Consider the following 13,556-nt stretch of genomic DNA (forward strand, 5'->3'; position numbering starts at 1 on the left):
ATTTTATATATGCGAATGGCGTTTCTTTGACTGTGTTTTATTAGATATTTATTGGGTCTTATTATGTTATCGTTGTGTACTTTGTCTTGTGTGTCCTGCTGCAAAACAAATCTCCCTTCAAGGGACTAATAAAGTGGTTCTGACTACTGCACTCCTCATTTGGGATGGTAATGTCATGTTTATCCAGGTATGTGAAGTCACAGATCATTTCCTCCTTTTCCTCCCAGCCCTCCCCAGGCTCCAGCCTCTCAGTGGTGTCAGAGCAGGTGTTGGACAGATGCTACATGCACTTTGTGCCCTGGCATAGAGGAGGGCGGCCATTATGAGATCTACCCCGATACTACAAGACCTACTGCCTCCTCTCCAGCCAGCCTGCCCACCACGCCCTGCAGCAGGTGACTACAGTCAGAGTGAGAGGTGGCTGGTGGAGGAGGAGGTGTGGTTTTGGAGGAGGCGGCGCTCAGTGAAAGGTTAATTGTTGGATTGATCAGGCAGTGGAGGAGCGAGCAAGGTGCCGCAGGTGGGCAGGCCTTTTCTTTAGCTGTTACTGCTGTCACTTACTAACCTTAAGGTCCCTGTGCACTATGCCGTTTATATGGCAATGATTTACACTTTCTAGAATCTGCTGTATGCAGTGACTGTGGAGGAGAGAGAGACCAGGCCAGAAGCAAAAAGGAGAGATAGAGGGAGAACAGGTAAATGTCAGGAAACAACAGAACAAGAACAGGCTGACAGAACACACCAAACACATGAATAACAACACCTGGTGGACAAAGGAACAATATCTGAAGGAAGAGTTCAACATTCTGGGAAACACGATGATTTTCTTTCTTTTCAAGAGTGTCATGAAGAAGATCAATACCAATCTCTGTCTGTTGATTACAGAGCTGGAGTCAGGACTCAGTGAGCACAAAGACTAGAGACTGAAGGGAAGTTATTTCTGAACAGAGCCACGTAGTAGGGGTGTGCCATATCGTAGCGTTCACGATTATACCGGTATATTTGTTTTATGGGTAAAAAAACTGCATATCATGATATTGGCAACATTCCTACTTCTTGACGTTGTGGCGTAAGGGTTCCCATTAATGACCCAGACTGTGGTGACCCGTCATAGTCTCATGTGCTGCACTAACGTCACATTACAAGCTACTGAAAGTATATTTACACTGTTCATGATATAAAGTTGTTTTGCGTTGTGTCAACTTGTCTGTAATGTATCAGTCCCGTCCCCACATCATCTCTCTGCGAGCCGAACTAAATCCTATCAGTCTGTCCGGGCCGTCAGAGTCCAAACACACTGCTGCATTGTGCCATTCATTATCCGCGAGCTAACGTTAGCTAACAATTAAAGTTGTTTTAATCACAAAAAGCTACTATTACTTCCTGTTGCTAAACAATGGCAGCTTTCAAAATAAGAGGACAGTTTACAATAATTCATTAAAATATGCAATGATTAAGATCAGTGTATATGATGGAATAGTGACATTGAAATGGTGAGAGGCACCAAATCTTTTTTATTTATTTATTTATACAGGCTAAAAAATCATTTTCTATATATTTTTCAGGTTTTTTTAATATCGTCAAGTATATGGTTATCGCAAAAATACTCTGAAATATTGTGATAATCATTTAGGGCCATATCGCCCACCCCTACCACGCAGCATCTCCAGGTATAATTCAGTAAATTCAGGCTTTGGTACCATAGACTGTATATAGATAATGGACGTAGTCACCGTGACGTCACCCATTGGTTTGTGGACTGCCCGTTGGAAGCCTCGAGTTCAGCGTTACACTCGTCGCCATCTTGCGTCGCCATCATGTTTCCGATACGCGGAGCAGACCATAATTGGACTGTGGCAGAGCGCGAGGGATCTGACGACACTGACTACAGCCTCTCTACACCGGCAACCCGACTGAGAGAAGCCGCTGCTAATTCATGTTAGCATTAACTGGAGCATTAACTGGGATGTTAGTTATGGCTAGCAAAAAAACCAAAACAAAATGTATGTTCCTGACCTCAGAAAACTGAGCAGCGACTCCTTGGAGTGTCTGTTAGTCCAACCACACGCTGAACAAGACATTTTACTGAACAAAACTTTCAAATAAACTGTCATTAAGCGAAAATATAGTGTGAAAGGGTCAAAGTTATGAGACCAAACCGCTAAACGTCCTCTTTTCTATCTATATAACGTTCTATATAACTTTATTGACACGTTGCCGTGGATACGCTCTACTTCTCTCCTGGTGACGGCTCGCCTTGTCAGTGACCTGTCAATCAAAGGTAGCCCCGCCCCAAATCATATGATTCTTTATCTTCTATTTTCTTCTAAATGGGGCCATTATTAGAACTATTGACATCAAATTGTCTTGAAGAAGATTTTTTACTAGCGATTGAGACCATAATGTTGTCCCTGAAAAATGTTTCTGAGGTAATAAATCAAGTGAGAAGTTTTCAAATTTAGCACTGAAATGAATGGACAGATTTCTTTTGCAGCCAAACTTAGCGCCCCCTATTGGAATTTTCGGTGAATTGCAGGCTTTATGCACTTCCTGGTGGCTTCCATGCTCAGGCACGGAGATTGCCGCCTGTTTGGTACGTATACTAAACATGGCAACCACACTGGACACAGTCACTGCACCAGCTGCTGAACAGGAGGAAGAAGGATTTATTTATTAACTAGATCCACAAATAGTTTCCCTTTTATCTTGTACAAAAATAGAAATGTTAATAGGACAATGATTAGCTGCATATTTAAACACTTTCTGCACTCTTTATGCTAAGCTAAGCTCACCACACGTCACATGTCACTCTTGGAAAGAAAGCACATTGTTGAACTGTTTCTTTAATTTAGGTAGACAAATAGAGAAAAATACAAAAGGACACATGCATGGTCTTTAAATCTACAAAGCTCCTTCAGATACCCCGTTTAAAAACAATTTTACAAATCATTGAAATCCACTAAAAAACAGAATCCAAATTCTTTCCATCTAAAGCTGGCTTTGTTTGCATGAATAAACAATTGTCTCATAAGGTGGACATAAAAATAAGAAAAAATAATATTTGTATTGGCACTGCTCCATCAAGTCAAAGTTAAACTTCCATTTTGCTAACGGAAAAAATCTAATTGAACACCTTCAAAACTATTAAGAACATGTTAGCCATCTGAAACGTATGTTTTCTTTAAGTGCTCGCCAAAAACACCATTTATCGTAGAAAGAAAACTGTAACAGGCATCATCTTAAAAAGTATGAACTTTCCGACAGTCCTTGAACAGATCATCAGTTACGAAAGTTAGAAAAAGTAACCAAAATGAAGCTTAAAATTGTGATATTTCTGTAAAAAATCTATTTATTCTACATCTCATTTTAAAAATCGCTAAAACAAACCTAGATGCCGTTAAAAACATTAAATCCAGCTCCTCAGTGACACTGTGAAGCTGATTGATTCTGCTGAAAGGAACTTCACATGACAAATATTTACTGAGAGTCTGTTTACACAGAGCTGAGAGGAGAGGACAGGAGAGGCTGTAAGAAGGGGCGGAATCTGATAAATCAACTTGCATTATTTATTTTTTTATGATTTATGTCATTATAACGGCGATATTCTGCACAATAACCTTTTTTGTTATTCCCACTTCTAGCCATAACCAGCAGAAAGGGTTCTATTTTTGAGTGGATTTTTGATAGCTAGTCAGCAGGTGAAATTGGAAAAAGTAGATCCATAATCATAGACAAAGTTAGAACAAGAAATGTAGAAAGACACATTTTGGCAATTAAAGGCAAATCAAAGGCAGCAAAACAGGAAATACTGATCACTGCATAATGAGGAAGGGTTGCATGTTTGTGTCAAAATTCACATTCACAAAATAACATACGCAATGAATCATTTTATTAACTGTTCCATCTGCTTGAATATGCCTTTGGTGCCAAAGTAGACCACATTTATCCCATTTATACAGTCAACCCAGAAACATGAATACAACATTAAACTGACCTGGCGTCAGCTTCACTGTAGTACTCCCTGGCAACAATGTCCTCAAACAACTCACCGCCGGTAACTCTGCAGGAGAGACAAACCAAGAGTCAGACAACAACCCAATGAGAAGAAAGGAGCTGGAGAGAAAATGCATTTATGTGTGGAAAAGAAGAGTAAACTGTAAAATTACAGATGTTCATTTCTGCATCTGGGGAAGGAAAAGGCTCCATAATGTTGCTGAGTTACAAAACTCACCCAGAAGAGATTTTTTTTTCAGACCAGCTGGGTCAGAAGAATGATGTTGTGCTCCTGTGCCTGAATGGTGAAATCACTAGAATAATATATCTGAGCAGATGTGGTCATACGGTATGTGGACATTGTTTATTCAGCTGGAAAGAAGTTCCATGTTGTTCCATGAGGTTATGGTTAAAAGCCAGGGAGCTTTTCTAGGGAGAGACACTGAAGTAGTAGAAGTAGGTATAATAGAATAGATGTATACTATGGCACTATACATCTCTACTCAGAGAACATGTACAGCAGAAATCAATTCACAAGTATCTGAAACCAGCTCTGCTTTATTCTGTTCATATGATTGAGGTTTATACATGAAGATCCTTTACTTGTGAAAACAGTTTCTATGGCTCTGGTGAAAGCGCTTATTGTTTTTCATTTTGTCAAGTGCGAGATTGAGTGTTATTTTTTCCTCTCTTTTGACCAACCATGTTGCCTTTTAAAATGTTCAAACACTTTAAAAGTGGGCCAGTGGGTCAGTTTGCTCTAACACAGAGAATGCCCTGAAGATACTCTGAGTGGAAATGTTTTCCACAGGACATGGAAAGGGTTTAGCCTCAGAGTCTTCAGGGGTTCTCTATTGAAGTTTCATGCATCTTTTAATGACGCTGGTGTTGTGACTGATTCAGTGGTGTTATTGTTGGCTCTCACTCATCATGCACAGTTTAATCCAGCTATGCTTAAAAAAACATGTTTGGCGTCCAATAGGACTTCTGTCCTCGTCCCAGTTTACATGCAACTGAGAAAATCGAGGTGGCGATATGCGATGTTTCAGCAGGTCAATATGGCAATATGGCACCCTTTCCGACTGACGGCAGTCCGACACTGTGTGCTGTCGCTACTGACCGGCTACTGCTACCAGCTACTGCGACCGGCTAATGTGACCGGCTACTGCAACCGACTACTGCAACCGGCTAATGTGACCGGCTAATGGGACAGGCTAATGCGACAGGCTACTGCTACTGCTACCGGCTACTGCGACCGGCTAATGCGACCGGCTACTGGGACCGGCTACTGGGACCGGCTAATGCGAATGGCTAATGCGAATGGCTAATGTAAACGGCTACTGCGACCGGCTACTGCGACCAGCCGGCTAGTGCGACCTGCTAACGCGACTGGCTACTGGGACCGGCTAACACGAATGGCTAATGTGAACGGCTAATGCGAATGGCTAATGTGAACGCTAATGCGAACGGCTAATGGGACCGGCTACTGCGACCAGCTTTCTTGGATGAAAAAATCCTCGTCCAATCGCATTATCTAGGTGTCCTAATCTGAGTTAGAGAACTCCGACTTTAGTTGGACTAACACGTTTACATGTACTTCAGTTGTCCAGTTATAGTCAGATTAAGGCAATAATTCGTTATTTTTCAAGTGTCATGTAAACGTACTGATAGTTTTCTCTGACTCATGTTCTCCCTATCCGTTACTATGCTATCTTACTAAAACATTATCACAGCACTGTGGCTGAGCCTCGTCATGCTTCCAGCAAGGTTCTTCCTTTGGAAAAAAACAGGAATGCCTTCATCCCTGTGATGTCTTTTTAGCCAAGAAAATAACTTTTTTATTGCCCTTTGTCGTATTAAACACAGTGTTTATGGTACATTCAAAGCATTTCCTTGTGGCTGCCAATTCACAGGAGAGTAGAGGAATGAAGGACATAGTGAGTAGGAAGTGTGAAGGGGAGGAAGGAAAAAGGGGAGATCTGAAGGAAGGATGAAAGGAAGTGACAGAGGAAGCTAGGATATTAGGGCTACAATGAAAGAGAAAAACAAAAGGTTCAAGAATTAAACAAAAAGTTAAAAAGTACATTTAGCGCTGCCTTCAGGGACCATGATTGCAAGATTATATATATGTATATAAAAAGATACAAACCTGAAGACATACTAAACATTTTCAGCTTTATACAGCCTGGACGGTAATATAATAATAATAACTACAATATCGACCCTCCAGCTCACAAACATGATCAAGGTCATGTCCATGAATTGTATGACAGCATCCTTTGTGCTTTCATGCTTTTTATTTATCAGAGAATGTCACCAACATGTTAGCCAACATGATTTTCCCAATGATGACTCAGTGTAGCATACAGAGACTAACAGCTGGCAGGCAGCAGGAACAGACAGCAATGTGACAGGAAGCAGAAGCAGGAAAAGGCTGAGCTCAGACCAGACCACATAAAGTCCTGTACAGGGTCCTCCTCACCAACAACCTGGACCACATGAGACCACCAAACTGTTATGGCTGGACTTTGTTTAGCCATGGAGGCTGCAGGCTGCATCCTCCCCTAACCAACTCCACTTTATACTTATACTTTATACTTTATCTGCCTGTGACGTGTGTAGGGCTCACAGCTACTCCAGAAGATTCATTTGGATTAAAGACTGAATGCAGTGATTATTATTGTCAACAAATTCTCTCCATGCTTCAAGATGGAGGTCGTTCTTTGTCCCCCTCCAAACAAAGACAAACGACCCCACCCCCAAAGGTATCTGGAGATACCTAAAGGCATCTCATTGGCTGATACCAACAGGAAATACAACTTCCAGGTTGAGACACAAAAGTGTCCTGCAGCCACCCTTTCTCCTCTCTTCTCTTCTCAACTCCCTGAGGAACAGCATGTCTGCTGTCCTGGTCTGATCTTCCAGGAGGAAGATCAGACTTCCCTCTGTCTCCAGCTCTAAGGGAAGGCCGGTGAGGCCCAAACCAAGTGGGCCCACCACGACGCTTCTAAGTTTCCTGCCTGTGATCTATCCTGGACATAATCACAGAGACCCTCACCAAACTTCTGGAGCCAACAGCAACCAACGCTACAACCACCAGAACCCAACCAGGAACCAGATTCTTCTCCAAAAGGATTTCTGCTTTCCCTTTCAACTCTGGACACTGTGGTACAGTACTGGGCAGTTAGTAAGCAAGAACAAGTTTGTTAAGCTTTAATCAATGGTGTTGATCCGTTGTGTGTTTAAGTATATGTGTTGTGATATTTTGTGTAGCTAGATCACTTGAAGTTGTATGATTAATGTTGCTCTACATATCTCAAGTTGTACATGTAAATTAACTATAACTCATTTGATTTGCTCACACACTAATCCACATGAAATATACTTTTAATCTGGCTTCCAACAACACATAGACCTTCAAGACCGCATGGTCTATTGTTCTTCAAGAACAAAAGGGCTTCCGCCATTTTGATTTATTTAAATGACCGCCTTTCGGCAGCCATTTTGTTACACATTTTTTCCTCACTCACATTTCCACTGTAAATAGTCTTTTAGATTAGTTATTGTGTGTTCTGTTTGCTTTGCTTTATTTAGAATAAATATGTTTTTGGATTAATATGCTTCTCCCTTTAATGTTGCACATGAATGAATGATTTGCTAAACCTCTGCTATGAGAAGAACTCAAAATTCCTTCAACCGTTACTAAATATTAATAAGGTAATTCGATTATAATTATATTCATAATTAATAATCAATGTTCCAAATTGATAATTTGTTAACTTTATGAGACTGATTAACTATGATTTGCTATCTTTTCCTATTCCTAAGTGAATAGGTGGTGCCCCTGAGTAACTTTAATTCATTTAAAGTATTAAATATAAATTTAGTCAATTTCTGATAGCAAAATTGATCTAAATTAGCTTTACCTCTAAATATTTTGGTACCCCTGCTGGAGGCAATGTGTATCTGAAGCAGATACCCCTACACGTGTTAGTAGTTATATCCAAAGCAGACCGTGGTAAGTGCAGTTACTGCTTGGTTTTGGGTTGGATTTTGTGGTTTTTATATCATTATTTCTCTGAAATAAAGCAAAATTGAAATCTAAAACTTTGTCACAAGATAAAACAGACATCAAGGAGTTCATTTTTAGTTATAACTCAATTTAGACCATACATGTAGCTACTGTAGTTACACTTGGTAGGGCGGTACATTGAGAACGAGCCTGTGACTCCTCTCTGTCTCTACTTTCCATCTACCTTCAGTCTTAGTTATAACTTCAAGCTGAAGTAAATGATCCTACATGATGCCATCAAGCTCACTTGTGTTGTGTCAATAAGCAGTCTGATGCGGTCATGTCATGTGATCAGGAGTCTGATGAGTGTGTGAATATGGTCAGGGTGTGTGGTGAAACAGATGGAGCAGAGACAGCCAACCAAGGCGGGAGGTGAGCGTCTAATCTCCATGGAGCCTCTGATGGGCAGCTGTCTGCTTCTACCTCTGCTGGGAGGTGATGGGGCTGTTTCACCACGTGGTGTCCCATTTATGCCTAAAAATGTGCAGAAATGTGACATGCAAAATAAAAATGGTGTACTTACAAATCAAAGACCAGATAGTGGAATCCTTCCTCTGATATGCTGTCATGGAGCCGGACTGTGAGGGAGCAGAGGAGAGATGGAGTCAGTCAGTGATGTGAAATACTACGACTACTAATAATACTACTACTACTAATAATACTACTACTACTAATAATAATACTACTACTACTACTGATAATACTACTACTACTATGAACACAGTGTGGTAAAGAGGTTTAGATGAATTAACCCTTTTCGTTGCTGCTTCAGACACATCTTTAACATTTTAAAGCAAAGCAGATTACATTGAACAATCAAACACATCATTGATGTAAAGTTGTGAAACACTAAGGTGTCAAAAAGATCATTTGTATCAGTTTTAATTAAAGGTGGCAGCCTGTAGCACTCTATCATTGCTGAACAAACTCCAGGAACGTACAAAAGGTGCTCTGAACACTAAAGGTTGTTTGGTCCAGAACTGGATGTCTGGATGGATGACATCATCTAAATGAGACATGTTATGAACATTTCCTGCATAGAGCTACATTCCCCTGTCTGAAATATTATTTTAGTGCCTGTCTCTTTAAGAATTCCTCCTGAAACAGCCCAGTCTGTTGTGATTGGTCAGGGTTCCTGAGGCTAAAAAGAGGTCAAACAGCGTCACATAAGTTGGAGGGAGAGAAAGAAAATGCTTTCAGCTCAGCTGATCACTGCAGACCACATGTTCTTGTGCATTTGTAAAACTACAAAAATATATTTTCTCTTAACTATAACAAATTCAGGATAATCCATTTTTATTTTTCTGAGGTAAACTGTGCAAACAACGCATAGGCCTATGTCCTCTAAAAATTGCAACTGAAATGATATTTTATGTTAAATGACAATAAATTATAAGTCTAAACTAAGGCTTGCATGTGTTCCTAGTTTGGAATTTATATGTTTGTTTTTTTCAGGAAAACCAGCAGATCATTATTTTCAGGCAGAAGCTCAGATCTCACATTCACAATGTGAAACAGGTTAGCAACGTCATGGAAGCTATCTGTTAGCAAGCTAATGTTAGCCATATGTTAGCAAGCTAATGTTAGCTATCTGTTAGCAAGCTAATGTTAGCTGTATGTCAGCAAGCTAATGTTAGCTATCTGTTAGCAAGCTTATGTTAGCTGTATGTCAGCAAGCTAATGTTAACTATCTGTTAGCAAGCTAATGTTAGCTGTCTGTTAGCAAGCTAATGTTAGCCATATGTTAGCAAGCTAATGTTAGCTGTATGTCAGCAAGCTAATGTTAGCTTTACGTAAGCAAGCTAATGTTAGCTGTATGTCAGCAAGCTAATGTTAGCTTTATGTAAGCAAGCTAATGTTAGCTATCTGTTAGCAAGCTAATGTTAGCTATCTGTTAGCAAGCTAATATTAGCTATCTGTTAGCAAGCTAATGTTAGCTATCTGTTAGCAAGCTAATGTTAGCCGTATGTTAGCAAGCTAATGTTAGCTGTATGTCAGCAAGCTAATGTTAGCTGTATGTCAGCAAGCTAATGTTAGCTGTCTGTTAGCAAGCTAATGTTAGCTATCTGTTAATAATCTATTGTAAGCTTTATGTTAGCAAGCTAATGTTAGCGAGCTAATGTTAGATATCTGTTAATAAGCTAATGTAAGCTATATGTTATCAAGCTAATGTTAGCTATATGTTATCAATCTAATGTTAGCTATCCGTTAATAAGCTATTGTAAGCTATATGTTAGCAAGCTAATGTTAGCGAGCTAATGTTAGATATCTGTTAATAAGCTAATGTAAGCTATATGTTATCAAGCTAATGTTAGCTATCCGTTAATAAGCTATTGTAAGCTATATGTTAGCAAGCTAATGTTAGCAAGCTTATGTAAGCTTTATGTTAGCAATCTAATGTTAGCTATTTGTTAGCAAGCTAATGTTTGCATTCTCCAGACAATGATTGAATGTCTCTATGTGTCCCTCTAAAAAATAAACTGACCTGACAATGTCCTCCAAAGTGACAAAACAAGTGTGTAGTGTGTGAGCAACACATGAACCTGTTTATATGGTTTATGATCACCTGAACATTGTGTAAAAGAAGAAATGGATTGAGGAAGATGTACGCAGATATAGCATGTTATCAAAAGCTGTGGGGGTGAATATGTGAATCCAGCACACAGTATAAATATTTAATTGATGTTCTTTACATCTACAAAACCATGTTCAGGACCAACCTTTGTACATTTTATAACACATGGATATAAATTAAACATAACTGTTGTTATGACATCCTGAGTGAAGGACAGAGAGAGATAGATAAATATAGGGAGACTAGTTACCGATGTTGGCATGCTTCAGTAGACGGCAGATCCTCGCCTCTCGCTCCAGCTTCTGGTGATCTGTGGAGACAAAGACAACACACCTGTCACGTCTCTGCTGAGCCCACCTGTCCTGTCAGATCAACTCACACGTCTTATACATTAATATAAGTATTCAGAGCATAAAGTCTGATACATATCTACTATATCTACAGTGACACAATGCAGTGACACAATATGACGAAGAAAGATGTTGATGTCTTCCATTAGAAGATGTTCCTGATTTTATTTTAGCATTAAAAACACCTGCACCTGAACAGCTAGTCTTTGGTTCAGAGCTCAATCTGAACCTTCTAAATAGTAGTTTATAAAACAATCCCAACTCAAGGTCCACTTATTAATTATTTTGGGGCTTTTAACTGTCCCACTGTCTGTTTTCATCAGTAGAGTTGAGGTTGGTCAGTCAAACTTCTACTTCAAAAAGAATTGTAAAAAAGTCCTGTCATAATTTAAAAACTCACATTTCAAAATCTCATATTTCAATTTCACTGAAAAAGAAGGAACCAGCTCCTCCCTCCTATTCACATTGGCTCAGAGACATAATGTATATATGTATGTATAAGATTAGATACACTAATCAGGGATCGGAGAACAAATTCTACAAAATATGGCGCCCCTTCTTGGAATTTTATGAGAGGAATTTTGTGTCAATTTTGTGTCAATGACCTACGATACGATTCTTTATCTTCTATTTTCTTCTAAATGGGGCCATTATTCGAACTATTAACGTCAAATTGTCTTGAAGATGTTTTACTAGCGATTGAGACCATAGTGTTGTCCTAAAAAAAAAATTCTGAGGTAATAAATCAAGTGAGAAGTTCTCTCATTTTGCACTGAAATGGATGGACAGAATTTTTCTGCAGCCAAACTTGGCGCCCCCTGCTGGAATTAGTGGTAGAATGCAGGTTTAAGGCACTTCCTGGTTGGCCTCTAGCTACAGACCAATCAAAAGGCTCATGTGGAAATGTTATATTTGGTTTTCCAAACTGCAGTGAGTGTAATCTCAGGGCTTGCGTCCTTGTAATCCCGCCCTGGTTCCACCCAGATGTGATCACACCGTCTCCAGTAGCACCTCCGGTTCTGCTCCACCAATGGGATGTGCTTTTACAGTGCTGTAATCTCCATGGTCACTGGGTGAACCCTTCCCTCCCTCTCACCACAGCTTCCTATTCATCCGTTGCATGTCCCGCTGCTAATCTGTGACATAACAGGATTTACAGCATGAGTGGAGCTCACTCATCACTTCCAGCCTCGCTGCAACCACAGCAACTGGTCTTTTCCTTTTCATTCCCCCCTTTGCTTCCCTGTCAGTCTGCTGGAGGTTTATGTAAGATCTGGAGCTATTTAACAGAAAATGCAATGTGTCCTTTCCTATTATAAGTGATAATGTGCTGTTCCACTGTTTTAGATAAGGGTTAAAGGTGAACAGATTTGCATTGAACCTCAATAGGGCTGGGCGATATGGACCAAAAGGCATATCCTGATATATTTAGGCTGAATATCGATATACGATATATATCCTGATATTTTTATCACAAAGTGAGAGCAAATGTTCAGTTAAAGCCAAATATGTCACAAGTAGTTTTATTGAAACTGTTTAAGTGAACATAAATACTGTCATACATTTTTTTTTTTTAAATCAAAGCTCCATAAAGTGCACATTTAAATAAAATATCTCAAATAAAAAAAGCCTATGAAATAAAATAGGCCATTTTTTTCTGAAATAAATATATTTATATGAGAAAAGAATACCAAACATCACAAAAGAACTCAATATGACAAACCCTAGTAAGGGCATCATTTACATATAAAGAAAGAAAAAAATTAACTATATCGATACATGTGATATGGTCTAATTCCATATCACATTCAAAAATATATTGACATATCTTTCATATCGATATATTGCCCAGCCCTAAACCTCAATACTTTTAATATTATATTCTAGTACCAAATCTACACTGTAAAACAATCTGTTTAATTTACGGAAAAATACCAGCAGCTGTGGTTGCCAGAATTTCACCGTAAAAAATACAGTGAGTGGATTGTCTATTCTAAATTTAAATGTAAATATCAGCAAAAACTAATTTAGACTGAATAATAATTATTATTTTTAGGGTAATTGTGTCATTTATTCACACATCATGGTGTTTCTCCATAAATTTGTGTGAAAATGTTATATTTTTACAGCAAAACTGTGTGTTTTGTTGGAAAAGGTTTGTGCTATTCTGTAATTAATGGTGTCTAATACGGTGATGTACAATTTTTAACTTTACGCCCCATTTCTGATGTATTTGACAGTGTTTTACTGTTATTTCTACAAACGTTTTTTACAGTGTATCCTATATGAAAACCTGACGCTGAAATCTGGTCATAGCAGAGTTTGCTTATTTACTGCTTATATGTTGTGCAGAAAATTAAAGTAATAACTTTTCTATGGAGAGGAATTAAGCCTCCAAAAAGTTTGATTCCAGCAGCATGAACAACAGCCTTTTTATTCTCAAGGCCAATCCATGCATCACATCCACAACTATAACACAGCAGACAGTAGAAACATGTTTTTTGCATAATGTGCTTCCATGTTGGGCAAGAAGGATATCTGGGTGTTAAAACAGAAACTATGAGCT

General features: G+C 39.1%; 1 protein-coding gene across 15 annotated transcripts in view; it reads right to left on the reverse strand.

The window, feature by feature from the left end:
* The window catches only part of LOC131989923 (calcium/calmodulin-dependent protein kinase type II delta chain), a 102,785-nt gene that overhangs the window by 43,518 nt on the left and 45,711 nt on the right, over positions 1-13,556 (reverse strand). For 8 of the 15 annotated variants that reach the window (XM_059355293.1, XM_059355286.1, XM_059355294.1 and 5 more), the window contains exons 3-5: positions 10,891-10,950; positions 8,589-8,643; positions 3,995-4,060 (exon numbers count right to left, since the gene is read on the reverse strand). In XM_059355293.1, the coding sequence (XP_059211276.1) occupies positions 3,995-4,060; positions 8,589-8,643; positions 10,891-10,950 (181 nt within the window). Of the gene's footprint in view, positions 1-565; positions 639-3,994; positions 4,061-8,588; positions 8,644-10,890; positions 10,951-13,556 lie in introns of all 15 variants that reach the window. The other 7 variants (XM_059355287.1, XM_059355292.1, XM_059355290.1 and 4 more) reach the window with 1 other exon arrangement.

This window comes from Centropristis striata, chromosome 17 (assembly GCF_030273125.1).
Source record: "Centropristis striata isolate RG_2023a ecotype Rhode Island chromosome 17, C.striata_1.0, whole genome shotgun sequence".
Taxonomy (NCBI): Eukaryota; Metazoa; Chordata; class Actinopteri; order Perciformes; family Serranidae; genus Centropristis; species Centropristis striata.